The 27,868-nt window shown below is 23.7% G+C and overlaps 2 protein-coding genes across 2 annotated transcripts; both read right to left on the bottom strand.

Annotated features, from left to right (window-relative positions):
- Positions 1 to 21,548: 21,548 nt before the first annotated feature.
- On the bottom strand, positions 21,549 to 22,538 carry LOC132931320 (ATP-dependent DNA helicase pif1-like). Its single transcript, XM_060997381.1, has one exon. The coding sequence runs from the start codon at positions 22,520 to 22,522 to the stop codon at positions 21,575 to 21,577; it is 948 nt and encodes a 315-aa protein (XP_060853364.1). The 5' UTR covers positions 22,523 to 22,538; the 3' UTR covers positions 21,549 to 21,574.
- Positions 22,522 to 26,103, bottom strand: LOC132931189 (uncharacterized). Its single transcript, XM_060997310.1, has 4 exons — positions 25,624 to 26,103; positions 24,991 to 25,492; positions 22,611 to 24,909; positions 22,522 to 22,558 (listed from the first exon to the last, which is right to left on the bottom strand). The coding sequence occupies exons 1-4, from the start codon at positions 26,101 to 26,103 to the stop codon at positions 22,522 to 22,524; spliced, it is 3,318 nt and encodes a 1,105-aa protein (XP_060853293.1).
- Between the last annotated feature and the right edge of the window lie 1,765 nt (positions 26,104 to 27,868).

Here is a 27,868-nt window from a genome sequence, read left to right on the forward strand (position 1 = left end):
TATTTGATGGATTTAAATCGGTTATTATGGGGTTTTTTGATGAATTAATGGTTTTTTGAATAAATTTTAAGGAAATTTATGGTTTTTAATAATTTATTATGGGGGTTTGTTAAGGAAAAATGTTAAATTTAATTTATTTGATGGATTTAAATTGGTTTTTATGGGGTTTTTTGATGAATTAATGGTATTTTTAATAAATTTTAAGGAAATTTCTGGTTTTTAATAATTTATTATGGGGTTTTGTTAAGGAAAAATGTTAAATTTAATTTATTTGATGGATTTAAATTGGTTTTTATGGGGTTTTTTGATGAAATAATGGTTTTTTTAATAAATTTTAAAGAAATTTCTGGTTTTTAATAATTTATTATGGGGTTTTGTTAAGGAAAAATGTTAAATTTAATTTATTTGATGGATTTAAATTGGTTTTTATGGGGTTTTTTGATGAATTAATGGTTTTTTGAATAAATTTTAAGGAAATTTCTGGTTTTTAATAATTTATTATGGGGGTTAGTATAGAAAAATGTTAAATTTAATTTATTTGATGGATTTAAATCGGTTATTATGGGGTTTTTTGATGAATTAATGGTTTATTTAATAAATTTTAAGGAAACTTCTAGTTTTTAATAATTTATAATGGGGGTTACTATGGAAAAATGTTAAATTTAATTTATTAGTTGGATTTAAATCGGTTATTATGGGGGATTGTTATGGAATTATTGTTATTTTTAAGGATTTTTATTAAATTTTAAGGAAACTTCTAGTTTTTAATAATTTATAATGGGGGTTAGTATGGAAAAATGTTAAATTTAATTTATTTGATGGATTTAAATTGGTTTTTATGGGGTTTTTTGATGAAATAATGGTTTTTTTAATAAATTTTAAGGAAATTTCTGGTTTTTAATAATTTATAATGGTGGTTAGTATGGAAAAATGTTAAATTTAATTTATTTGATGGATTTAAATCGGTTATTATGGGGTTTTTTGATGAATTAATGGTTTTTTGAATAAATTTTAAGGAAATTTATGGTTTTTAATAATTTAATATGGGGGTTTGTTAAGGAAAAATGTTAAATTTAATTTATTTGATGGATTTAAATTGGTTTTTATGGGGTTTTTTGATGAATTAATGGTATTTTTAATAAATTTTAAGGAAGTTTCTGGTTTTTAATAATTTATTATGGGGTTTTGATAAGGAAAAATGTTAAATTTAATTTATTTGATGGATTTAAATTGGTTTTTATGGGGTTTTTTAAAGAATTAATGGTTTTTTTTTATAAATTTTAAGGAAACTTCTAGTTTTTAATAATTTATAATGGGGGTTACTATGGAAAAATGTTAAATTTAATTTATTAGTTGGATTTAAATCGGTTATTATGGGGGATTGTTAAGAAATTATTGTTATTTTTAAGGATTTTTATTAAATTTTAAGGAAACTTCTAGTTTTTAATAATTTATAATGGGGGTTAGTATGGAAAAATGTTAAATTTAATTTATTTGATGGATTTAAATTGGTTTTTATGGGGTTTTTTGATGAAATAATGGTTTTTTTAATAAATTTTAAGGAAATTTCTGGTTTTTAATAATTTATTATGGGGTTTTGTTAAGGAAAAATGTTAAATTTAATTTATTTGATGGATTTAAATTGGTTTTTATGGGGTTTTTTGATGAATTAATGGTTTTTTTGAATAAATTTTAAGGAAATTTCTGGTTTTTAATAATTTATTATGGGGGTTAGTATAGAAAAATGTTAAATTTAATTTATTTGATGGATTTAAATCGGTTATTATGGGGTTTTTTGATGAATTAATGGTTTATTTAATAAATTTTAAGGAAATTTCTGGTTTTTAATAATTTATAATAGGGGTTAGTATGGAAAAATGTTAAATTTAATTTATTTGATGGATTTAAATCGGTTATTATGGGGTTTTTTGATGAATTAATGGTTTTTTGAATAAATTTTAAGGAAATTTATGGTTTTTAATAATTTATTATGGGGGTTTGTTAAGGAAAAATGTTAAATTTAATTTATTTGATGGATTTAAATTGGTTTTTATGGGGTTTTTTGATGAATTAATGGTATTTTTAATAAATTTTAAGGAAATTTCTGGTTTTTAATAATTTATTATGGGGTTTTGTTAAGGAAAAATGTTAAATTTAATTTATTTGATGGATTTAAATTGGTTTTTATGGGGTTTTTTGATGAAATAATGGTTTTTTTAATAAATTTTAAAGAAATTTCTGGTTTTTAATAATTTATTATGGGGTTTTGTTAAGGAAAAATGTTAAATTTAATTTATTTGATGGATTTAAATTGGTTTTTATGGGGTTTTTTGATGAATTAATGGTTTTTTGAATAAATTTTAAGGAAATTTCTGGTTTTTAATAATTTATTATGGGGGTTAGTATAGAAAAATGTTAAATTTAATTTATTTGATGGATTTAAATCGGTTATTATGGGGTTTTTTGATGAATTAATGGTTTATTTAATAAATTTTAAGGAAATTTCTGGTTTTTAATAATTTTTAATGGGGGTTTGTTAAGGAAAAATATTAAATTTAATTTATTTGATGGATTTAAATTGGTTTTTATGGGGTTTTTTGATGAATTAATGGTATTTTTAATAAATTTTAAGGAAATTTCTGGTTTTTAATAATTTATTATGGGGTTTTGTTAAGGAAAAATGTTAAATTTAATTTATTTGATGGATTTAAATTGGTTTTTATGGGGTTTTTTTAAGAATTAACGGTTTTTTTTTATAAATTTTAAGGAAACTTCTAGTTTTTAATAATTTATAATGGGGGTTACTATGGAAAAATGTTAAATTTAATTTATTAGTTGGATTTAAATCGGTTATTATGGGGGATTGTTAAGGAATTATTGTTATTTTTAAGGATTTTTATTAAATTTTAAGGAAACTTCTAGTTTTTAATAATTTATAATGGGGGTTAGTATAGAAAAATGTTAAATTTAATTTTTTTGAAGGATTTAAATCGGTTATTATGGGGTTTTTTGATGAATTAATGGTATTTTTAATAAATTTTAAGGAAATTTCTGGTTTTTAATAATTTATTATGGGGTTTTGTTAAGGAAAAATGTTAAATTTAATTTATTTGATGGATTTAAATTGGTTTTTATGGGGTTTTTTGATGAATTAATGGTTTTTTTTTATAAATTTTAAGGAAACTTCTAGTTTTTAATAATTTATAATGGGGGTTACTATGGAAAAATGTTAAATTTAATTTATTAGTTGGATTTAAATCGGTTATTATGGGGGATTGTTATGGAATTATTGTTATTTTTAAGGATTTTTATTAAATTTTAAGGAAACTTCTAGTTTTTAATAATTTATAATGGGGGTTAGTATGGAAAAATGTTAAATTTAATTTATTTGATGGATTTAAATTGGTTTTTATGGGGTTTTTTGATGAAATAATGGTTTTTTTTAATAAATTTTAAGGAAATTTCTGGTTTTTAATAATTTATAATGGTGGTTAGTATGGAAAAATGTTAAATTTAATTTATTTGATGGATTTAAATCGGTTATTATGGGGTTTTTTGATGAATTAATGGTTTTTTGAATAAATTTTAAGGAAATTTATGGTTTTTAATAATTTAATATGGGGGTTTGTTAAGGAAAAATGTTAAATTTAATTTATTTGATGGATTTAAATTGGTTTTTATGGGGTTTTTTGATGAATTAATGGTATTTTTAATAAATTTTAAGGAAGTTTCTGGTTTTTAATAATTTATTATGGGGTTTTGATAAGGAAAAATGTTAAATTTAATTTATTTGATGGATTTAAATTGGTTTTTATGGGGTTTTTTAAAGAATTAATGGTTTTTTTTTATAAATTTTAAGGAAACTTCTAGTTTTTAATAATTTATAATGGGGGTTACTATGGAAAAATGTTAAATTTAATTTATTAGTTGGATTTAAATCGGTTATTATGGGGGATTGTTAAGAAATTATTGTTATTTTTAAGGATTTTTATTAAATTTTAAGGAAACTTCTAGTTTTTAATAATTTATAATGGGGGTTAGTATGGAAAAATGTTAAATTTAATTTATTTGATGGATTTAAATTGGTTTTTATGGGGTTTTTTGATGAAATAATGGTTTTTTTAATAAATTTTAAGGAAATTTCTGGTTTTTAATAATTTATTATGGGGTTTTGTTAAGGAAAAATGTTAAATTTAATTTATTTGATGGATTTAAATTGGTTTTTATGGGGTTTTTTGATGAATTAATGGTTTTTTGAATAAATTTTAAGGAAATTTCTGGTTTTTAATAATTTATTATGGGGGTTAGTATAGAAAAATGTTAAATTTAATTTATTTGATGGATTTAAATCGGTTATTATGGGGTTTTTTGATGAATTAATGGTTTATTTAATAAATTTTAAGGAAATTTCTGGTTTTTAATAATTTATAATGGGGGTTAGTATGGAAAAATGTTAAATTTAATTTATTTGATGGATTTAAATCGGTTATTATGGGGTTTTTTGATGAATTAATGGTTTTTTGAATAAATTTTAAGGAAATTTATGGTTTTTAATAATTTATTATGGGGGTTTGTTAAGGAAAAATGTTAAATTTAATTTATTTGATGGATTTTAAATTGGTTTTTATGGGGTTTTTTTGATGAATTAATGGTATTTTTAATAAATTTTAAGGAAATTTCTGGTTTTTAATAATTTATTATGGGGTTTTGTTAAGGAAAAATGTTAAATTTAATTTATTTGATGGATTTAAATTGGTTTTTATGGGGTTTTTTGATGAAATAATGGTTTTTTTAATAAATTTTAAAGAAATTTCTGGTTTTTAATAATTTATTATGGGGTTTTGTTAAGGAAAAATGTTAAATTTAATTTATTTGATGGATTTAAATTGGTTTTTATGGGGTTTTTTGATGAATTAATGGTTTTTTGAATAAATTTTAAGGAAATTTCTGGTTTTTAATAATTTATTATGGGGGTTAGTATAGAAAAATGTTAAATTTAATTTATTTGATGGATTTAAATCGGTTATTATGGGGTTTTTTGATGAATTAATGGTTTATTTAATAAATTTTAAGGAAACTTCTAGTTTTTAATAATTTATAATGGGGGTTACTATGGAAAAATGTTAAATTTAATTTATTAGTTGGATTTAAATCGGTTATTATGGGGGATTGTTATGGAATTATTGTTATTTTTAAGGATTTTTATTAAATTTTAAGGAAACTTCTAGTTTTTAATAATTTATAATGGGGGTTAGTATGGAAAAATGTTAAATTTAATTTATTTGATGGATTTAAATTGGTTTTTATGGGGTTTTTTGATGAAATAATGGTTTTTTTAATAAATTTTAAGGAAATTTCTGGTTTTTAATAATTTATAATGGTGGTTAGTATGGAAAAATGTTAAATTTAATTTATTTGATGGATTTAAATCGGTTATTATGGGGTTTTTTGATGAATTAATGGTTTTTTGAATAAATTTTAAGGAAATTTATGGTTTTTAATAATTTAATATGGGGGTTTGTTAAGGAAAAATGTTAAATTTAATTTATTTGATGGATTTAAATTGGTTTTTATGGGGTTTTTTGATGAATTAATGGTATTTTTAATAAATTTTAAGGAAGTTTCTGGTTTTTAATAATTTATTATGGGGTTTTGATAAGGAAAAATGTTAAATTTAATTTATTTGATGGATTTAAATTGGTTTTTATGGGGTTTTTTAAAGAATTAATGGTTTTTTTTATAAATTTTAAGGAAACTTCTAGTTTTTAATAATTTATAATGGGGGTTACTATGGAAAAATGTTAAATTTAATTTATTAGTTGGATTTAAATCGGTTATTATGGGGGATTGTTAAGAAATTATTGTTATTTTTAAGGATTTTTATTAAATTTTAAGGAAACTTCTAGTTTTTAATAATTTATAATGGGGGTTAGTATGGAAAAATGTTAAATTTAATTTATTTGATGGATTTAAATTGGTTTTTATGGGGTTTTTTGATGAAATAATGGTTTTTTTAATAAATTTTAAGGAAATTTCTGGTTTTTAATAATTTATTATGGGGTTTTGTTAAGGAAAAATGTTAAATTTAATTTATTTGATGGATTTAAATTGGTTTTTATGGGGTTTTTTTATGAATTAATGGTTTTTTGAATAAATTTTAAGGAAATTTCTGGTTTTTAATAATTTATTATGGGGGTTAGTATAGAAAAATGTTAAATTTAATTTATTTGATGGATTTAAATCGGTTATTATGGGGTTTTTTGATGAATTAATGGTTTATTTAATAAATTTTAAGGAAATTTCTGGTTTTTAATAATTTATTATGGGGGTTAGTATAGAAAAATGTTAAATTTAATTTATTTGAAGGATTTAAATCGGTTATTATGGGGTTTTTTGATGAATTAATGGTATTTTTAATAAATTTTAAGGAAATTTCTGGTTTTTAATAATTTATTATGGGGTTTTGTTAAGGAAAAATGTTAAATTTAATTTATTTGATGGATTTAAATTGGTTTTTATGGGGTTTTTTGATGAATTAATGGTTTTTTTTTATAAATTTTAAGGAAACTTCTAGTTTTTAATAATTTATAATGGGGGTTACTATGGAAAAATGTTAAATTTAATTTATTAGTTGGATTTAAATCGGTTATTATGGGGGATTGTTATGGAATTATTGTTATTTTTAAGGATTTTTATTAAATTTTAAGGAAACTTCTAGTTTTTAATAATTTATAATGGGGGTTAGTATGGAAAAATGTTAAATTTAATTTATTTGATGGATTTAAATTGGTTTTTATGGGGTTTTTTGATGAAATAATGGTTTTTTTTAATAAATTTTAAGGAAATTTCTGGTTTTTAATAATTTATAATGGTGGTTAGTATGGAAAAATGTTAAATTTAATTTATTTGATGGATTTAAATCGGTTATTATGGGGTTTTTTGATGAATTAATGGTTTTTTGAATAAATTTTAAGGAAATTTATGGTTTTTAATAATTTAATATGGGGGTTTGTTAAGGAAAAATGTTAAATTTAATTTATTTGATGGATTTAAATTGGTTTTTATGGGGTTTTTTGATGAATTAATGGTATTTTTAATAAATTTTAAGGAAGTTTCTGGTTTTTAATAATTTATTATGGGGTTTTGATAAGGAAAAATGTTAAATTTAATTTATTTGATGGATTTTAATTGGTTTTTATGGGGTTTTTTAAAGAATTAATGGTTTTTTTTATAAATTTTAAGGAAACTTCTAGTTTTTAATAATTTATAATGGGGGTTACTATGGAAAAATGTTAAATTTAATTTATTAGTTGGATTTAAATCGGTTATTATGGGGGATTGTTAAGAAATTATTGTTATTTTTAAGGATTTTTATTAAATTTTAAGGAAACTTCTAGTTTTTAATAATTTATAATGGGGGTTAGTATGGAAAAATGTTAAATTTAATTTATTTGATGGATTTAAATTGGTTTTTATGGGGTTTTTTGATGAAATAATGGTTTTTTTAATAAATTTTAAGGAAATTTCTGGTTTTTAATAATTTATTATGGGGTTTTGTTAAGGAAAAATGTTAAATTTAATTTATTTGATGGATTTAAATTGGTTTTTATGGGGTTTTTTGATGGATTAATGGTTTTTTGAATAAATTTTAAGGAAATTTCTGGTTTTTAATAATTTATTATGGGGTTTTGTTAAGGAAAAATGTTAAATTTAATTTATTTGATGGATTTAAATCGGTTATTATGGGGTTTTTTGATGAATTAATGGTTTATTTAATAAATTTTAAGGAAATTTCTGGTTTTTAATAATTTTTAATGGGGGTTACTATGGAAAAATGTTAAATTTAATTTATTAGTTGGATTTAAATCGGTTATTATGGGGGATTGTTAAGGAATTATTGTTATTTTTAAGGATTTTTATTAAATTTTAAGGAAATTTCTAGTTTTTAATAATTTATAATGGGGGTTACTATGGAAAAATGTTAAATTTAATTTATTAGTTGGATTTAAATCGGTTATTATGGGGGATTGTTATGGAATTATTGTTATTTTTAAGGATTTTTATTAAATTTTAAGGAAACTTCTAGTTTTTAATAATTTATAATGGGGGTTAGTATGGAAAAATGTTAAATTTAATTTATTTGATGGATTTAAATTGGTTTTTATAAGGGGTTTTTTGATGAATTAATGGTATTTTTAATAAATTTTAAGGAAGTTTCTGGTTTTTAATAATTTATTATGGGGTTTTGATAAGGAAAAATGTTAAATTTAATTTATTTGATGGATTTAAATTGGTTTTTATGGGGTTTTTTAAAGAATTAATGGTTTTTTTTTATAAATTTTAAGGAAACTTCTAGTTTTTAATAATTTATAATGGGGGTTAGTATGGAAAAATGTTAAATTTAATTTATTTGATGGATTTTAATTGGTTTTTATGGGGTTTTTTTAAAGAATTAATGGTTTTTTTTTATAAATTTTAAGGAAACTTCTAGTTTTTAATAATTTATAATGGGGGTTACTATGGAAAAATGTTAAATTTAATTTATTAGTTGGATTTAAATCGGTTATTATGGGGGATTGTTAAGAAATTATTGTTATTTTTAAGGATTTTTATTAAATTTTAAGGAAACTTCTAGTTTTTAATAATTTATAATGGGGGTTAGTATGGAAAAATGTTAAATTTAATTTATTTGATGGATTTAAATTGGTTTTTATGGGGTTTTTTGATGAAATAATGGTTTTTTTAATAAATTTTAAGGAAATTTCTGGTTTTTAATAATTTATTATGGGGTTTTGTTAAGGAAAAATGTTAAATTTAATTTATTTGATGGATTTAAATTGGTTTTTTATGGGGTTTTTTGATGGATTAATGGTTTTTTGAATAAATTTTAAGGAAATTTCTGGTTTTTAATAATTTATTATGGGGTTTTGTTAAGGAAAAATGTTAAATTTAATTTATTTGATGGATTTAAATCGGTTATTATGGGGTTTTTTGATGAATTAATGGTTTATTTAATAAATTTTAAGGAAATTTCTGGTTTTTAATAATTTATTATGGGGTTTTGTTAAGGAAAAATGTTAAATTTAATTTATTTGATGGATTTAAATTGGTTTTTATGGGGTTTTTTGATGAATTAATGGTTTTTTGAATAAATTTTAAGGAAATTTCTGGTTTTTAATAATTTATTATGGGGGTTAGTATAGAAAAATGTTAAATTTAATTTATTTGATGGATTTAAATCGGTTATTATGGGGTTTTTTGATGAATTAATGGTTTATTTAATAAATTTTAAGGAAATTTCTGGTTTTTAATAATTTTTAATGGGGGTTTGTTAAGGAAAAATATTAAATCTAATTTATTTGATGGATTTAAATTGGTTTTTATGGGGTTTTTTGATGAATTAATGGTATTTTTAATAAATTTTAAGGAAATTTCTGGTTTTTAATAATTTATTATGGGGTTTTGTTGAGGAAAAATGTTAAATTTAATTTATTTGATGGATTTAAATTGGTTTTTATGGGGTTTTTTGATGAATTAATGGTTTTTTGAATAAATTTTAAGGAAATTTCTGGTTTTTAATAATTTATTATGGGGGTTAGTATAGAAAAATGTTAAATTTAATTTATTTGATGGATTTAAATCGGTTATTATGGGGTTTTTTGATGAATTAATGGTTTATTTAATAAATTTTAAGGAAATTTCTGGTTTTTAATAATTTTTAATGGGGGTTTGTTAAGGAAAAATATTAAATCTAATTTATTTGATGGATTTAAATTGGTTTTTATGGGGTTTTTTGATGAATTAATGGTATTTTTAATAAATTTTAAGGAAATTTATGGTTTTTAATAATTTATTATGGGGGTTTGTTAAGGAAAAATGTTAAATTTAATTTATTTGATGGATTTAAATTGGTTTTTATGGGGTTTTTTGATGAATTAATGGTATTTTTAATAAATTTTAAGGAAATTTATGGTTTTTAATAATTTATTATGGGGGTTTGTTGAGGAAAAATGTTAAATTTAATTTATTTGATGGATTTGAATTGGTTATTATGGGGGATTGTTAAGAAATTATTGTTATTTTTAAGGATTTTTATTAAATTTTAAGGAAACTTCTAGTTTTTATTAATTTATAATGGGGGTTAGTATGGAAAAATGTTAAATTTAATTTATTTGATGGATTTAAATTGGTTTTTATGGGGTTTTTTGATGAAATAATGGTTTTTTTAATAAATTTTAAGGAAATTTCTGGTTTTTAATAATTTATAAAGGTGGTTAGTATGGAAAAATGTTAAATTTAATTTATTTGATGGATTTAAATCGGTTATTATGGGGTTTTTTGATGAATTAATGGTTTTTTGAATAAATTTTAAGGAAATTTATGGTTTTTAATAATTTAATATGGGGGTTTGTTAAGGAAAAATGTTAAATTTAATTTATTTGATGGATTTAAATTGGTTTTTATGGGGTTTTTTGATGAATTAATGGTATTTTTAATAAATTTTAAGGAAGTTTCTGGTTTTTAATAATTTATTATGGGGTTTTGATAAGGAAAAATGTTAAATTTAATTTATTTGATGGATTTAAATTGGTTTTTATGGGGTTTTTTAAAGAATTAATGGTTTTTTTTATAAATTTTAAGGAAACTTCTAGTTTTTAATAATTTATAATGGGGGTTACTATGGAAAAATGTTAAATTTAATTTATTAGTTGGATTTAAATCGGTTATTATGGGGGGTTGTTAAGAAATTATTGTTATTTTTAAGGATTTTTATTAAATTTTAAGGAAACTTCTAGTTTTTAATAATTTATAATGGGGGTTAGTATGGAAAAATGTTAAATTTAATTTATTTGATGGATTTAAATTGGTTTTTATGGGGTTTTTTGATGAAATAATGGTTTTTTTAATAAATTTTAAGGAAATTTCTGGTTTTTAATAATTTATTATGGGGTTTTGTTAAGGAAAAATGTTAAATTTAATTTATTTGATGGATTTAATTTGGTTTTTATGGGGTTTTTTGATGAAATAATGGTTTTTTTAATAAATTTTAAAGAAATTTCTGGTTTTTAATAATTTATTATGGGGTTTTGTTAAGGAAAAATGTTAAATTTAATTTATTTGATGGATTTAAATTGGTTTTTATGGGGTTTTTTGATGAATTAATGGTTTTTTGAATAAATTTTAAGGAAATTTCTGGTTTTTAATAATTTATTATGGGGGTTAGTATAGAAAAATGTTAAATTTAATTTATTTGATGGATTTAAATCGGTTATTATGGGGTTTTTTGATGAATTAATGGTTTATTTAATAAATTTTAAGGAAATTTCTGGTTTTTAATAATTTTTAATGGGGGTTTGTTAAGGAAAAATATTAAATCTAATTTATTTGATGGATTTAAATTGGTTTTTATGGGGTTTTTTGATGAATTAATGGTATTTTTAATAAATTTTAAGGAAATTTCTGGTTTTTAATAATTTATTATGGGGTTTTGTTGAGGAAAAATGTTAAATTTAATTTATTTGATGGATTTAAATTGGTTTTTATGGGGTTTTTTGATGAATTAATGGTTTTTTGAATAAATTTTAAGGAAATTTATGGTTTTTAATAATTTATTATTGGGGTTTGTTAAGGAAAAATGTTAAATTTAATTTATTTGATGGATTTAAATTGGTTTTTATGGGGTTTTTTGATGAAAAAATGGTTTTTTTTTAAAATTTTAAGGAAATTTCTGGTTTTTAATAATTTATTATGGGGTTTTGTTAAGGAAAAATGTTAAATTTAATTTATTTGATGGATTAAAATTGGTTTATATGGGGTTTTTTGATGAATTAATGGTATTTTTAATAAATTTTAAGGAAATTTATGGTTTTTAATAATTTATTATGGGGTTTTGATAAGGAAAAATGTTAAATTTAATTTATTTGATGGATTTAAATTGGTTTTTATGGGGTTTTTTAAAGAATTAATGGTTTTTTTTATAAATTTTAAGGAAACTTCTAGTTTTTAATAATTTATAATGGGGGTTAGTATGGAAAAATGTTAAATTTAATTTTTTTAATGGATTTAAATTGGTTTTTATGGGGTTTTTGATGAAATATAGGTTTTTTTAATAAATTTTAAGGAAATTTCTGGTTTTTAATAATTTATTATGGGGTTTTGTTGAGGAAAAATGTTAAATTTAATTTATTTGATGGATTTAAATTGGTTTTTATGGGGTTTTTTGATGAATTAATGGTTTTTTGAATAAATTTTAAGGAAATTTATGGTTTTTAATAATTTATTATGGGGGTTTGTTGAGGAAAAATGTTAAATTTAATTTATTTGATGGATTTAAATTGGTTATTATGGGGGATTGTTAAGAAATTATTGTTATTTTTAAGGATTTTTATTAAATTTTAAGGAAACTTCTAGTTTTTAATAATTTATAATGGGGGTTAGTATGGAAAAATGTTAAATTTAATTTATTTAATGGATTTAAATTGGTTTTTATGGGGTTTTTGATGAAATATAGGTTTTTTTAATAAATTTTAAGGAAATTTCTGGTTTTTAATAATTTATTATGGGGTTTTGTTGAGGAAAAATGTTAAATTTAATTTATTTGATGGATTTAAATTGGTTTTTATGGGGTTTTTTAAAGAATTAATGGTTTTTTATATAAATTTTAAGGAAACTTCTAGTTTTTAATAATTTATAATGGGGGTTACTATGGAAAAATGTTAAATTTAATTTATTAGTTGGATTTAAATCGGTTATTATGGGGGATTGTTAAGGAATTATTGTTATTTTTAAGGATTTTTATTAAATTTTAAGGAAATTTCTAGTTTTTAATAATTTATAATGGGGGTTACTATGGAAAAATGTTAAATTTAATTTATTAGTTGGATTTAAATCGGTTATTATGGGGGATTGTTAAGGAATTATTGTTATTTTTAAGGATTTTTATTAAATTTTAAGGAAACTTCTAGTTTTTAATAATTTTTAATGGGGGTTAGTATGGAAAAATTTAAATTTAATTTATTTGATGGATTTAAATTGGTTTTTATGGGGTTTTTTGATGAAATAATGGTTTTTTAAATAAATTTTAAGGAAATTTCTGGTTTTTAATAATTTATTATGGGGTTTTGTTGAGGAAAAATGTTAAATTTAATTTATTTGATGGATTTAAATTGGTTTTTATGGGGTTTTTTGATGAATTAATGGTTTTTTGAATAAATTTTAAGGAAATTTATGGTTTTTAATAATTTATTATGGGGGTTTGTTGAGGAAAAATGTTAAATTTAATTTATTTGATGGATTTAAATTGGTTATTATGGGGGATTGTTAAGAAATTATTGTTATTTTTAAGGATTTTTATTAAATTTTAAGGAAACTTCTAGTTTTTATTAATTTATAATGGGGGTTAGTATGGAAAAATGTTAAATTTAATTTATTTGATGGATTTAAATTGGTTTTTATGGGGTTTTTTGATGAAATAATGGTTTTTTTAATAAATTTTAAGGAAATTTCTGGTTTTTAATAATTTATAAAGGTGGTTAGTATGGAAAAATGTTAAATTTAATTTATTTGATGGATTTAAATCGGTTATTATGGGGTTTTTTGATGAATTAATGGTTTTTTGAATAAATTTTAAGGAAATTTATGGTTTTTAATAATTTAATATGGGGGTTTGTTAAGGAAAAATGTTAAATTTAATTTATTTGATGGATTTAAATTGGTTTTTATGGGGTTTTTTGATGAATTAATGGTATTTTTAATAAATTTTAAGGAAGTTTCTGGTTTTTAATAATTTATTATGGGGTTTTGATAAGGAAAAATGTTAAATTTAATTTATTTGATGGATTTAAATTGGTTTTTATGGGGTTTTTTAAAGAATTAATGGTTTTTTTTTATAAATTTTAAGGAAACTTCTAGTTTTTAATAATTTATAATGGGGGTTAGTATGGAAAAATGTTAAATTTAATTTTTTTAATGGATTTAAATTGGTTTTTATGGGGTTTTTGATGAAATATAGGTTTTTTTAATAAATTTTAAGGAAATTTCTGGTTTTTAATAATTTATTATGGGGTTTTGTTGAGGAAAAATGTTAAATTTAATTTATTTGATGGATTTAAATTGGTTTTTATGGGGTTTTTTGATGAATTAATGGTTTTTTGAATAAATTTTAAGGAAATTTATGGTTTTTAATAATTTATTATGGGGGTTTGTTGAGGAAAAATGTTAAATTTAATTTATTTGATGGATTTAAATTGGTTATTATGGGGGATTGTTAAGAAATTATTGTTATTTTTAAGGATTTTTATTAAATTTTAAGGAAACTTCTAGTTTTTAATAATTTATAATGGGGGTTAGTATGGAAAAATGTTAAATTTAATTTATTTAATGGATTTAAATTGGTTTTTATGGGGTTTTTGATGAAATATAGGTTTTTTTAATAAATTTTAAGGAAATTTCTGGTTTTTAATAATTTATTATGGGGTTTTGTTGAGGAAAAATGTTAAATTTAATTTATTTGATGGATTTAAATTGGTTTTTATGGGGTTTTTTAAAGAATTAATGGTTTTTTATATAAATTTTAAGGAAACTTCTAGTTTTTAATAATTTATAATGGGGGTTACTATGGAAAAATGTTAAATTTAATTTATTAGTTGGATTTAAATCGGTTATTATGGGGGATTGTTAAGGAATTATTGTTATTTTTAAGGATTTTTATTAAATTTTAAGGAAATTTCTAGTTTTTAATAATTTATAATGGGGGTTACTATGGAAAAATGTTAAATTTAATTTATTAGTTGGATTTAAATCGGTTATTATGGGGGATTGTTAAGGAATTATTGTTATTTTTAAGGATTTTTATTAAATTTTAAGGAAACTTCTAGTTTTTAATAATTTTTAATGGGGGTTAGTATGGAAAAATTTAAATTTAATTTATTTGATGGATTTAAATTGGTTTTTATGGGGTTTTTTGATGAAATAATGGTTTTTTTAATAAATTTTAAGGAAATTTCTGGTTTTTAATAATTTATTATGGGGTTTTGTTGAGGAAAAATGTTAAATTTAATTTATTTGATGGATTTAAATTGGTTTTTATGGGGTTTTTTGATGAATTAATGGTTTTTTGAATAAATTTTAAGGAAATTTATGGTTTTTAATAATTTATTATGGGGGTTTGTTGAGGAAAAATGTTAAATTTAATTTATTTGATGGATTTAAATTGGTTATTATGGGGGATTGTTAAGAAATTATTGTTATTTTTAAGGATTTTTATTAAATTTTAAGGAAACTTCTAGTTTTTATTAATTTATAATGGGGGTTAGTATGGAAAAATGTTAAATTTAATTTATTTGATGGATTTAAATTGGTTTTTATGGGGTTTTTTGATGAAATAATGGTTTTTTTTAATAAATTTTAAGGAAATTTCTGGTTTTTAATAATTTATAAAGGTGGTTAGTATGGAAAAATGTTAAATTTAATTTATTTGATGGATTTAAATCGGTTATTATGGGGTTTTTTGATGAATTAATGGTTTTTTGAATAAATTTTAAGGAAATTTATGGTTTTTAATAATTTAATATGGGGGTTTGTTAAGGAAAAATGTTAAATTTAATTTATTTGATGGATTTAAATTGGTTTTTATGGGGTTTTTTGATGAATTAATGGTATTTTTAATAAATTTTAAGGAAGTTTCTGGTTTTTAATAATTTATTATGGGGTTTTGATAAGGAAAAATGTTAAATTTAATTTATTTGATGGATTTAAATTGGTTTTTATGGGGTTTTTTAAAGAATTAATGGTTTTTTTTATAAATTTTAAGGAAACTTCTAGTTTTTAATAATTTATAATGGGGGTTACTATGGAAAAATGTTAAATTTAATTTATTAGTTGGATTTAAATCGGTTATTATGGGGGATTGTTAAGAAATTATTGTTATTTTTAAGGATTTTTATTAAATTTTAAGGAAACTTCTAGTTTTTAATAATTTATAATGGGGGTTAGTATGGAAAAATGTTAAATTTAATTTATTTGATGGATTTAAATTGGTTTTTATGGGGTTTTTTGATGAAATAATGGTTTTTTTAATAAATTTTAAGGAAATTTCTGGTTTTTAATAATTTATTATGGGGTTTTGTTAAGGAAAAATGTTAAATTTAATTTATTTGATGGATTTAAATTGGTTTTTATGGGGTTTTTTGATGAATTAATGGTTTTTTGAATAAATTTTAAGGAAATTTCTGGTTTTTAATAATTTATTATGGGGGTTAGTATAGAAAAATGTTAAATTTAATTTATTTGATGGATTTAAATCGGTTATTATGGGGTTTTTTGATGAATTAATGGTTTATTTAATAAATTTTAAGGAAATTTCTGGTTTTTAATAATTTATAATGGGGGTTAGTATGGAAAAATGTTAAATTTAATTTATTTGATGGATTTAAATCGGTTATTATGGGGTTTTTTGATGAATTAATGGTTTTTTGAATAAATTTTAAGGAAATTTATGGTTTTTAATAATTTATTATGGGGGTTTGTTAAGGAAAAATGTTAAATTTAATTTATTTGATGGATTTAAATTGGTTTTTATGGGGTTTTTTGATGAATTAATGGTATTTTTAATAAATTTTAAGGAAATTTCTGGTTTTTAATAATTTATTATGGGGTTTTGTTAAGGAAAAATGTTAAATTTAATTTATTTGATGGATTTAAATTGGTTTTTATGGGGTTTTTTGATGAAATAATGGTTTTTTTAATAAATTTTAAAGAAATTTCTGGTTTTTAATAATTTATTATGGGGTTTTGTTAAGGAAAAATGTTAAATTTAATTTATTTGATGGATTTAAATTGGTTTTTATGGGGTTTTTTGATGAATTAATGGTTTTTTGAATAAATTTTAAGGAAATTTCTGGTTTTTAATAATTTATTATGGGGGTTAGTATAGAAAAATGTTAAATTTAATTTATTTGATGGATTTAAATCGGTTATTATGGGGTTTTTTGATGAATTAATGGTTTATTTAATAAATTTTAAGGAAATTTCTGGTTTTTAATAATTTTTAATGGGGGTTTGTTAAGGAAAAATATTAAATCTAATTTATTTGATGGATTTAAATTGGTTTTTATGGGGTTTTTTGATGAATTAATGGTATTTTTAATAAATTTTAAGGAAATTTCTGGTTTTTAATAATTTATTATGGGGTTTTGTTGAGGAAAAATGTTAAATTTAATTTATTTGATGGATTTAAATTGGTTTTTATGGGGTTTTTTTAAGAATTAACGGTTTTTTTTATAAATTTTAAGGAAACTTCTAGTTTTTAATAATTTATAATGGGGGTTACTATGGAAAAATGTTAAATTTAATTTATTAGTTGGATTTAAATTGGTTATTATGGGGGATTGTTAAGGAATTATTGTTATTTTTAAGGATTTTTATTAAATTTTAAGGAAACTTCTAGTTTTTAATAATTTATAATGGGGGTTAGTATAGAAAAATGTTAAATTTAATTTATTTGAAGGATTTAAATCGGTTATTATGGGGTTTTTTGATGAATTAATGGTATTTTTAATAAATTTTAAGGAAATTTCTGGTTTTTAATAATTTATAATGGGGGTTAGTATGGAAAAATGTTAAATTTAATTTATTTGATGGATTTAAATCGGTTATTATGGGGTTTTTTGATGAATTAATGGTTTTTTGAATAAATTTTAAGGAAATTTATGGTTTTTAATAATTTATTATGGGGGTTTGTTAAGGAAAAATGTTAAATTTAATTTATTTGATGGATTTAAATTGGTTTTTATGGGGTTTTTTGATGAATTAATGGTATTTTTAATAAATTTTAAGGAAATTTCTGGTTTTTAATAATTTATTATGGGGTTTTGTTAAGGAAAAATGTTAAATTTAATTTATTTGATGGATTTAAATTGGTTTTTATGGGGTTTTTTGATGAATTAATGGTTTTTTGAATAAATTTTAAGGAAATTTCTGGTTTTTAATAATTTATTATGGGGGTTAGTATAGAAAAATGTTAAATTTAATTTATTTGATGGATTTAAATCGGTTATTATGGGGTTTTTTGATGAAATAATGGTTTTTTTAATAAATTTTAAAGAAATTTCTGGTTTTTAATAATTTATTATGGGGTTTTGTTAAGGAAAAATGTTAAATTTAATTTATTTGATGGATTTAAATTGGTTTTTATGGGGTTTTTTGATGAATTAATGGTTTTTTGAATAAATTTTAAGGAAATTTCTGGTTTTTAATAATTTATTATGGGGGTTAGTATAGAAAAATGTTAAATTTAATTTATTTGATGGATTTAAATCGGTTATTATGGGGTTTTTTGATGAATTAATGGTTTATTTAATAAATTTTAAGGAAATTTCTGGTTTTTAATAATTTTTAATGGGGGTTTGTTAAGGAAAAATATTAAATCTAATTTATTTGATGGATTTAAATTGGTTTTTATGGGGTTTTTTGATGAATTAATGGTATTTTTAATAAATTTTAAGGAAATTTCTGGTTTTTAATAATTTATTATGGGGTTTTGTTGAGGAAAAATGTTAAATTTAATTTATTTGATGGATTTAAATTGGTTTTTATGGGGTTTTTTTAAGAATTAACGGTTTTTTTTTATAAATTTTAAGGAAACTTCTAGTTTTTAATAATTTATAATGGGGGTTACTATGGAAAAATGTTAAATTTAATTTATTAGTTGGATTTAAATTGGTTATTATGGGGGATTGTTAAGGAATTATTGTTATTTTTAAGGATTTTTATTAAATTTTAAGGAAACTTCTAGTTTTTAATAATTTATAATGGGGGTTAGTATAGAAAAATGTTAAATTTAATTTATTTGAAGGATTTAAATCGGTTATTATGGGGTTTTTTGATGAATTAATGGTATTTTTAATAAATTTTAAGGAAATTTCTGGTTTTTAATAATTTATTATGGGGTTTTGTTAAGGAAAAATGTTAAATTTAATTTATTTGATGGATTTAAATTGGTTTTTATGGGGTTTTTTGATGAATTAATGGTTTTTTTTATAAATTTTAAGGAAACTTCTAGTTTTTAATGATTTATAATGGGGGTTACTATGGAAAAATGTTAAATTTAATTTATTAGTTGGATTTAAATCGGTTATTATGGGGGATTGTTATGGAATTATTGTTATTTTAAAGGATTTTTATTAAATTTTAAGGAAACTTCTAGTTTTTAATAATTTATAATGGGGGTTAGTATGGAAAAATGTTAAATTTAATTTATTTGATGGATTTAAATTGGTTTTTATGGGGTTTTTTGATGAATTAATGGTATTTTTAATAAATTTTAAGGAAATTTCTGGTTTTTAATAATTTATTATGGGGTTTTGTTAAGGAAAAATGTTAAATTTAATTTATTTGATGGATTTAAATTGGTTTTTATGGGGTTTTTTGATGAAATAATGGTTTTTTTAATAAATTTTAAAGAAATTTCTGGTTTTTAATAATTTATTATGGGGTTTTGTTAAGGAAAAATGTTAAATTTAATTTATTTGATGGATTTAAATTGGTTTTTATGGGGTTTTTTGATGAATTAATGGTTTTTTGAATAAATTTTAAGGAAATTTCTGGTTTTTAATAATTTATTATGGGGGTTAGTATAGAAAAATGTTAAATTTAATTTATTTGATGGATTTAAATCGGTTATTATGGGGTTTTTTGATGAATTAATGGTTTATTTAATAAATTTTAAGGAAATTTCTGGTTTTTAATAATTTTTAATGGGGGTTTGTTAAGGAAAAATATTAAATCTAATTTATTTGATGGATTTAAATTGGTTTTTATGGGGTTTTTTGATGAATTAATGGTATTTTTAATAAATTTTAAGGAAATTTCTGGTTTTTAATAATTTATTATGGGGTTTTGTTGAGGAAAAATGTTAAATTTAATTTATTTGATGGATTTAAATTGGTTTTTATGGGGTTTTTTTAAGAATTAACGGTTTTTTTTTATAAATTTTAAGGAAACTTCTAGTTTTTAATAATTTATAATGGGGGTTACTATGGAAAAATGTTAAATTTAATTTATTAGTTGGATTTAAATTGGTTATTATGGGGGATTGTTAAGGAATTATTGTTATTTTTAAGGATTTTTATTAAATTTTAAGGAAACTTCTAGTTTTTAATAATTTATAATGGGGGTTAGTATAGAAAAATGTTAAATTTAATTTATTTGAAGGATTTAAATCGGTTATTATGGGGTTTTTTGATGAATTAATGGTATTTTTAATAAATTTTAAGGAAATTTCTGGTTTTTAATAATTTATTATGGGGTTTTGTTAAGGAAAAATGTTAAATTTAATTTATTTGATGGATTTAAATTGGTTTTTATGGGGTTTTTTGATGAATTAATGGTTTTTTTTATAAATTTTAAGGAAACTTCTAGTTTTTAATAATTTATAATGGGGGTTACTATGGAAAAATGTTAAATTTAATTTATTAGTTGGATTTAAATCGGTTATTATGGGGGATTGTTATGGAATTATTGTTATTTTAAAGGATTTTTATTAAATTTTAAGGAAACTTCTAGTTTTTAATAATTTATAATGGGGGTTAGTATGGAAAAATGTTAAATTTAATTTATTTGATGGATTTAAATTGGTTTTTATGGGGTTTTTTGATGAAATAATGGTTTTTTTAATAAATTTTAAGGAAATTTCTGGTTTTTAATAATTTATAATGGTGGTTAGTATGGAAAAATGTTAAATTTAATTTATTTGATGGATTTAAATCGGTTATTATGGGGTTTTTTGATGAATTAATGGTTTTTTGAATAAATTTTAAGGAAATTTATGGTTTTTAATAATTTAATATGGGGGTTTGTTAAGGAAAAATGTTAAATTTAATTTATTTGATGGATTTAAATTGGTTTTTATGGGGTTTTTTGATGAATTAATGGTATTTTTAATAAATTTTAAGGAAGTTTCTGGTTTTTAATAATTTATTATGGGGTTTTGATAAGGAAAAATGTTAAATTTAATTTATTTGATGGATTTAAATTGGTTTTTATGGGGTTTTTTAAAGAATTAATGGTTTTTTTTATAAATTTTAAGGAAACTTCTAGTTTTTAATAATTTATAATGGGGGTTACTATGGAAAAATGTTAAATTTAATTTATTAGTTGGATTTAAATCGGTTATTATGGGGGATTGTTAAGAAATTATTGTTATTTTTAAGGATTTTTATTAAATTTTAAGGAAACTTCTAGTTTTTAATAATTTATAATGGGGGTTAGTATGGAAAAATGTTAAATTTAATTTATTTGATGGATTTAAATTGGTTTTTATGGGGTTTTTTGATGAAATAATGGTTTTTTTAATAAATTTTAAGGAAATTTCTGGTTTTTAATAATTTACTAGCAGACCCGGCGAACTCCGTTTCGCCACCAGATTCGTTTTATGTAACATTTCGTTTGGTGATTAAAAGATAAAGAAAAAAATTTTTTGAAAAGGAAAATATTTATTTCATTTCACAACAGTAATAAATTTATTATTTATTATTCATTTCAATTACCTACTAAAATGAAGTGTTATTTAATTGTTTCATTGTAGTGCTCTTTGGTAAACCACATTTTTTGTTTTTTGGTCTGACGTTAACACAAACAAAGCGGATGGTTTCCCAACTCGTGAACACGCAACGTATAACTGTCCATGTGAAAAACAATGATTTTCCAAATTTATCCCGCAAACACTAAGCGATTGGCCTTGCGACTTATTAATTGTCATTGCGAACGCAAGGCGAACTGGGAATTGCAATCGTTTGAAGTCAAACGGAAGATCAGTCGGAATCATTGGTATTCGTGGAATACATACATTTTCACCTGCGTACTTTCCGTTAATAATGGTTGCCTCAATTAAATTCGGCATAAGTCTCTTTACCGAAAGTCGAGTACCGTTGCAAAGTCGCGGTGGATTCAAATTACGCAGTATCAAAATAACTGTACCAACTTTCAGTTGCAAGTTATGTGGTGGAAATCCTGGTATCTCCAGAGAGTTCAAAAACTCCGTTGGATAATTTACTACATCATCGGGATTTGTTATTGAATCAACGGATTTGTATGTCACCAAATCGCCAGCAATTTTTGATTGAATGGTGAAATTCAGTGCGTGGACATCATTATTCTTTGCTGCAAGAATTGCTCGTTGACTTAACCAAGCATAATTCTTATAATTCTCACTAATGTTTGGGAAAACATTTTCAATAAGAACTAATTGAGTGTCTACAAATCGGCAAAAGTCGTTGGTAAGAGTAATTAATCCAGATGTCGCATCAACTGGGACTTTTCCATTTCCAAGATCTAACAATTGTTTGGAAAATTGTGCAGCACTTTGATCATTTTGAAGTTGAACTCTCATATTAGTGGTTAGCGATAATGTTTTTACGTTATTCCATAAAGGTGATGCCTTTAGGCAAGCATTCAATTCATCTGCAGGCGTTCCACGGGGAACTACTGGCAACGTCTGCCTGAAATCGCCTGCCAACAATATCATCAAGCCGCCAAAGATGTTGTTATTCCTCCGAAGATCCTTCAGTGTGAAGTTAAGTGCTTCAAGTGATTTCTTATGTGCCATTGTGCACTCATCCCAAACAATGAGCTTGCATTGCATTAACAATTTTCCAATTGCACTGGATCGGGAAATATTGCACGTTGGAGTATCAATTGTGTTTAAATTGAGTGGCAACTTAAGCGCAGAATGTGCAGTACGACCGCCATCTAGAAGAGTCGCCGCAATTCCAGATGATGCTAACGCCAAAGCTATGTCACATCTTGATCGAATAGTGGCCAAAATCAATGAAATGACAAATGTTTTCCCTGTTCCTCCAGGTGCATCCAGGAAGAATAGACCACCAGTATTATTGTCCACCGCTTGCATTAATGTTTTGTATACTTGTTTTTGCTGTTCATTCAGCAACGGAACATTATTTCTAACGAATTCCTGCAATGTATCAACATTGTATTGCAGCTCTCGGTTTAATTCTTGGTTGAATGCATCGTGCATCGATCGATTTGGCGCAATCATTCCTACTTCAATCAGTAGCTTGTTTGCAATAGTCAAGCATTGATCCTCAATCAGAATCAATCCTTCATTGTAGATTTCATCGGTTATTTGGATGTCAGGATTATTCGTTTGAATACGCAAGCGATGCAAGATATCTTCACATATGGCGTCTTTGTATTTGTTCCATAACTGAATTGGTTGTGAAGGAAAACATGTGGTGATGATAATTGCGAACAGCGTTCGTATTTGGTACGCATTTGATGAAACAACTGAATCTGCAAGTGTTAAATCCCAATGAGAATCGTTCTCCAGCAAACCCAATAGTTGACATGCTTCTCGATATGTTTGGCATTGGTGGCCATTCACAGTTTTCAAATGCGCAAATGATTTCGGTCCACGTACATTTACTAACAGCAGTCGCAAATAAAAACATTCATCGTTTCTAGGATGAACAGTGTACATACGACCTAGTGCATCAGTTGAAAACACCTGTGGCCAGTCTGGAACTGGGGTTCCTTGTTTGCGACGTTGGAATTTCTTTGTTGATTGATTCCAAGTGTAATACTTGGGCATTTCAACGTACATCAGCGTCGCTGCGAATGGATCTGCTTCACACATTGCAAAGAAGCTAGTCAATGTTGTCGATGGTGGTCTCTCAGCTCGTTGTGCCGCATTAGCCTCAGTGAAGTAAACTCTTTGGCCATTTTCCAAATGCACTGCTAAATGTACAACTGTGGGATATCTTTCATGAATTTGAAATGACAATAATCGCCACAGTGCTTCATTAGTACTGACGTATCTGCCCATTTGGAAGTTGCTGATTTCGTCATTCACATTTTCCGACGCAATACCAAACACAGCCATGTCGCTGCCTTTTGTGACGTACTTGCACAAATATTTGATTGATTTGGCCGAATGACAACTCTCAACGTTTGCATGTGTTTCGAAAATTCGTGATAGCAGCGGGCAATATGGTACAATGAATTCATTTCCGATCTCAATCTCTTGATTTTGAACTTTAACTTTGATAGTTCGACCGTTATCTTCTTTTGAACGCCGACGATAAACTGGATATCCATCGTTCCCTGTGACTGTTTCAGCAACTAACGGTCGCGGATATCGTTTTGTGCACTTTCCATCAGCCATGCAAGGCGATAATGGATTTAATGCACCGCACGGTCCATGCACCATCTGTGTCGTCACAATGTCGTGTAGACGGGGATCAGTGACTGGATCAGGAATTTCAGCTGATATGATGTCATCCACTTCATTTGAATGTAATTTGTTCAGCAACCAAATTAGGATATGAGCATGCGGTAGTCCACGCTTCTGCCATTCCACCGAGTACATATAACAACGTGTGTCACCAAAAACTCGATACTTAGTAAGCACATCCATCATAACCTTGAGTTTTTGCTGAAATACTCTGGCGATTATGTCATGGCGATCTTGCGGTTTTTGACCCGGTTCCAACTCGCGTTCAATTTCCGTCCACTTCGGATTGCATGTGACCGTAATAAATAAATCCGGAGTTCCATAATTTCGCACGTACGTCATAGCGTCTTGAGCGTATTCGTGCATGTGGCGTGGGCTTCCGATATAAGTTGATGGGAGAATCGTCAGTCGTCCAATATTCTGAACATCACCATCTGAATGAATAGCATCACGCAAGTGTATATAGTCCTCAGATCGTAGCTTTGGCTGATTGAATCTGATGAACGCTAAACGTTCGGTCTCGACTTTGACATACATGTCAACAGCGAATTGCTGGAATAGCCGACCGCACTTCAGAATGACATTCTCCTCATGTGTACGAATCATCATACGATACGCATAGTAATTCATTGCGCTTAGATTTTTATTATTCGTTGATACTCCTGAAAATGCAAAATTAAATGAATTGTTAATGGAAACCAATAAAAGTAATAATGGAAATAATTAGTGTGTGAATATTGTACCTGTAATTGGATCGACCATCTTCAACGTGATGTCGTATCCGTCTTGCCCTTGCCAATAAATGATTGGATATTGTAACGCATCGTACAAACGATGTGTCTCGTTTACACGATGCATGATATTGCTTCTTCGCTGAACGACAATGTCTCGTGATTTAGTTGGATCGCCAACAATAATTGCAGCAACATCATTAACGGTGGGTGCATTGAATCTTCGCACATGTTCACCTGTCGGAGTACAATCCGCTCTTATGACAAATTTGTGCGTATCCGATGGCATTCGTTCCAATGCTGTTTTGAACATATTAACCACAGAATTATTAGCGTGAAAAAATGCTTGCAACTGTTCAATAATTCGTCTCTTTAACTGTTGTGCTCCCTGTATATTGCACCGCACGTTCAGCTGATCCACCATCGACGAAATGAAATATATTTGCAGAAATTGATGCGGTTCATCTGGTGTTGGCACCATTGAACCATGCAAATGATATATTTGACCTTGTATCTGTAATTGCAAATAATCATTAAAATTTGTTCATGAATACATTGTAAATCGTGTGATGGTGTAGTGTGTGGTGTATATGAAGTTGTTATGTGTTGCAATTATGTGTTGGTTATGTGTGTTGTATCTTTTACCTTGCAAGTCGGCCTGAAGCCGCCTTCTCGAATGATATTAGCTCCAAAGGAAGTCATGCGAAAGCAGTTATTGTATTCAAGGATGTGTTGAAGAAAATGGCTGGAATCGGGATCACTTCCATCAAACAATGTTTTCAGTGGCTGTGGTGGTGTAAGTAATGGATCCAGTTTGACTTTTCCACTTGCGCAGCACAATCCAACCGTTTCTCTTTTGAACTTTACCGCATTGCAATATCGGCATATAGTCGTCATTCGTCCAATATCCAAATTTTCATCATCACTGTAGTTCGCAGTGGGATCATATTGGAATGCCAAGCGATTGTATGATGCCAATGATCTTCGTGTGCTCACGCGATGTCTCAATCGGTCATTTTCTCTTATTATATTTTGTCTTTCTTCTCTTAAGTTCCTTGAATAGACTTGTTGCTGGCTTGCATGTCTTGTGCGGCGGCCGATGTTCGCACGTCGTTCTCTAGGCATTTTGGACTATGGAAATAGTGTTGAATTTAACTTAGTACAATTGTCAATTGGTCATTGATCATCAATCAGAATTACCACGGTAACCAATTAAAGTAAATATAAACCTAAAATATTAATTCAATATTTAAGTACCTACCTATGTTGTTCTATATTATATTTAATATTTATTTTATCAATATAAATAAACTAAAAATTTTAATTTTAAATAGGTATTTTGTATTATCTTTCTTAAAATAAGCTTTAGTATTGTAGCTAGGATAAAATAACCTAATCTATTTATCAATGCATATACAACTTATTTATTTGATTTATATAAAACATAGGTACAATTGTTTATTCTGTCTTACCAAAATTTTAAAACTTTTGTCATACCTATTATTGATTTAAACTTTATAATTCAAAAATATAAATTATTAATGTTACATATTTTTAAATTTTATTATTAATATTGTTTAAGTTATCTGTCACACACTTTATCACGCACCGTTGCTATTGGTTTGAAGTACATGCTATGTATAATAGATGGCGCTGTATGTGAAAAACGATTTCCCCAATTTTCTGTTGAATTTTTCCAGAATTCCAGAATTTTCTTTGCTATAAACCTCACGGAGCCCAAGACCTTTCCAACGAATGCAAAACCGTGGAAATCGGTTCGTGCGTTCTGGAGTTATAGCGTCAGGGAGGAAAACCGGACTTATTTTTATATAATAGATTATGGGGTTTTGTTAAGGAAAAATGTTAAATTTAATTTATTTGATGGATTTAAATTGGTTTTTATGGGGTTTTTTGATGAATTAATGGTTTTTTGAATAAATTTTAAGGAAATTTCTGGTTTTTAATAATTTATTATGGGGGTTAGTATAGAAAAATGTTAAATTTAATTTATTTGATGGATTTAAATCGGTTATTATGGGGTTTTTTGATGAATTAATGGTTTATTTAATAAATTTTAAGGAAATTTCTGGTTTTTAATAATTTTTAATGGGGGTTAGTATAGAAAAATGTTAAATTTAATTTATTTGATGGATTTAAATCGGTTATTATGGGGTTTTTTGATGAATTAATGGTATTTTTAATAAATTTTAAGGAAATTTCTGGTTTTTAATAATTTATTATGGGGTTTTGTTGAGGAAAAATGTTAAATTTAATTTATTTGATGGATTTAAATTGGTTTTTATGGGGTTTTTTGATGAATTAATGGTTTTTTGAATAAATTTTAAGGAAATTTATGGTTTTTAATAATTTATTATTGGGGTTTGTTAAGGAAAAATGTTAAATTTAATTTATTTGATGGATTTAAATTGGTTTTTATGGGGTTTTTTGATGAAAAAATGGTTTTTTTTTAAAATTTTAAGGAAATTTCTGGTTTTTAATAATTTATTATGGGGTTTTGTTAAGGAAAAATGTTAAATTTAATTTATTTGATGGATTAAAATTGGTTTATATGGGGTTTTTTGATGAATTAATGGTATTTTTAATAAATTTTAAGGAAATTTATGGTTTTTAATAATTTATTATGGGGTTTTGATAAGGAAAAATGTTAAATTTAATTTATTTGATGGATTTAAATTGGTTTTTATGGGGTTTTTTAAAGAATTAATGGTTTTTTTTATAAATTTTAAGGAAACTTCTAGTTTTTAATAATTTATAATGGGGGTTAGTATGGAAAAATGTTAAATTTAATTTTTTTAATGGATTTAAATTGGTTTTTATGGGGTTTTTGATGAAATATAGGTTTTTTTAATAAATTTTAAGGAAATTTCTG

This window comes from Rhopalosiphum padi, unplaced genomic scaffold, assembly GCF_020882245.1.
Source record: "Rhopalosiphum padi isolate XX-2018 unplaced genomic scaffold, ASM2088224v1 scaffold1, whole genome shotgun sequence".
NCBI lineage: Eukaryota > Metazoa > Arthropoda > Insecta > Hemiptera > Aphididae > Rhopalosiphum > Rhopalosiphum padi.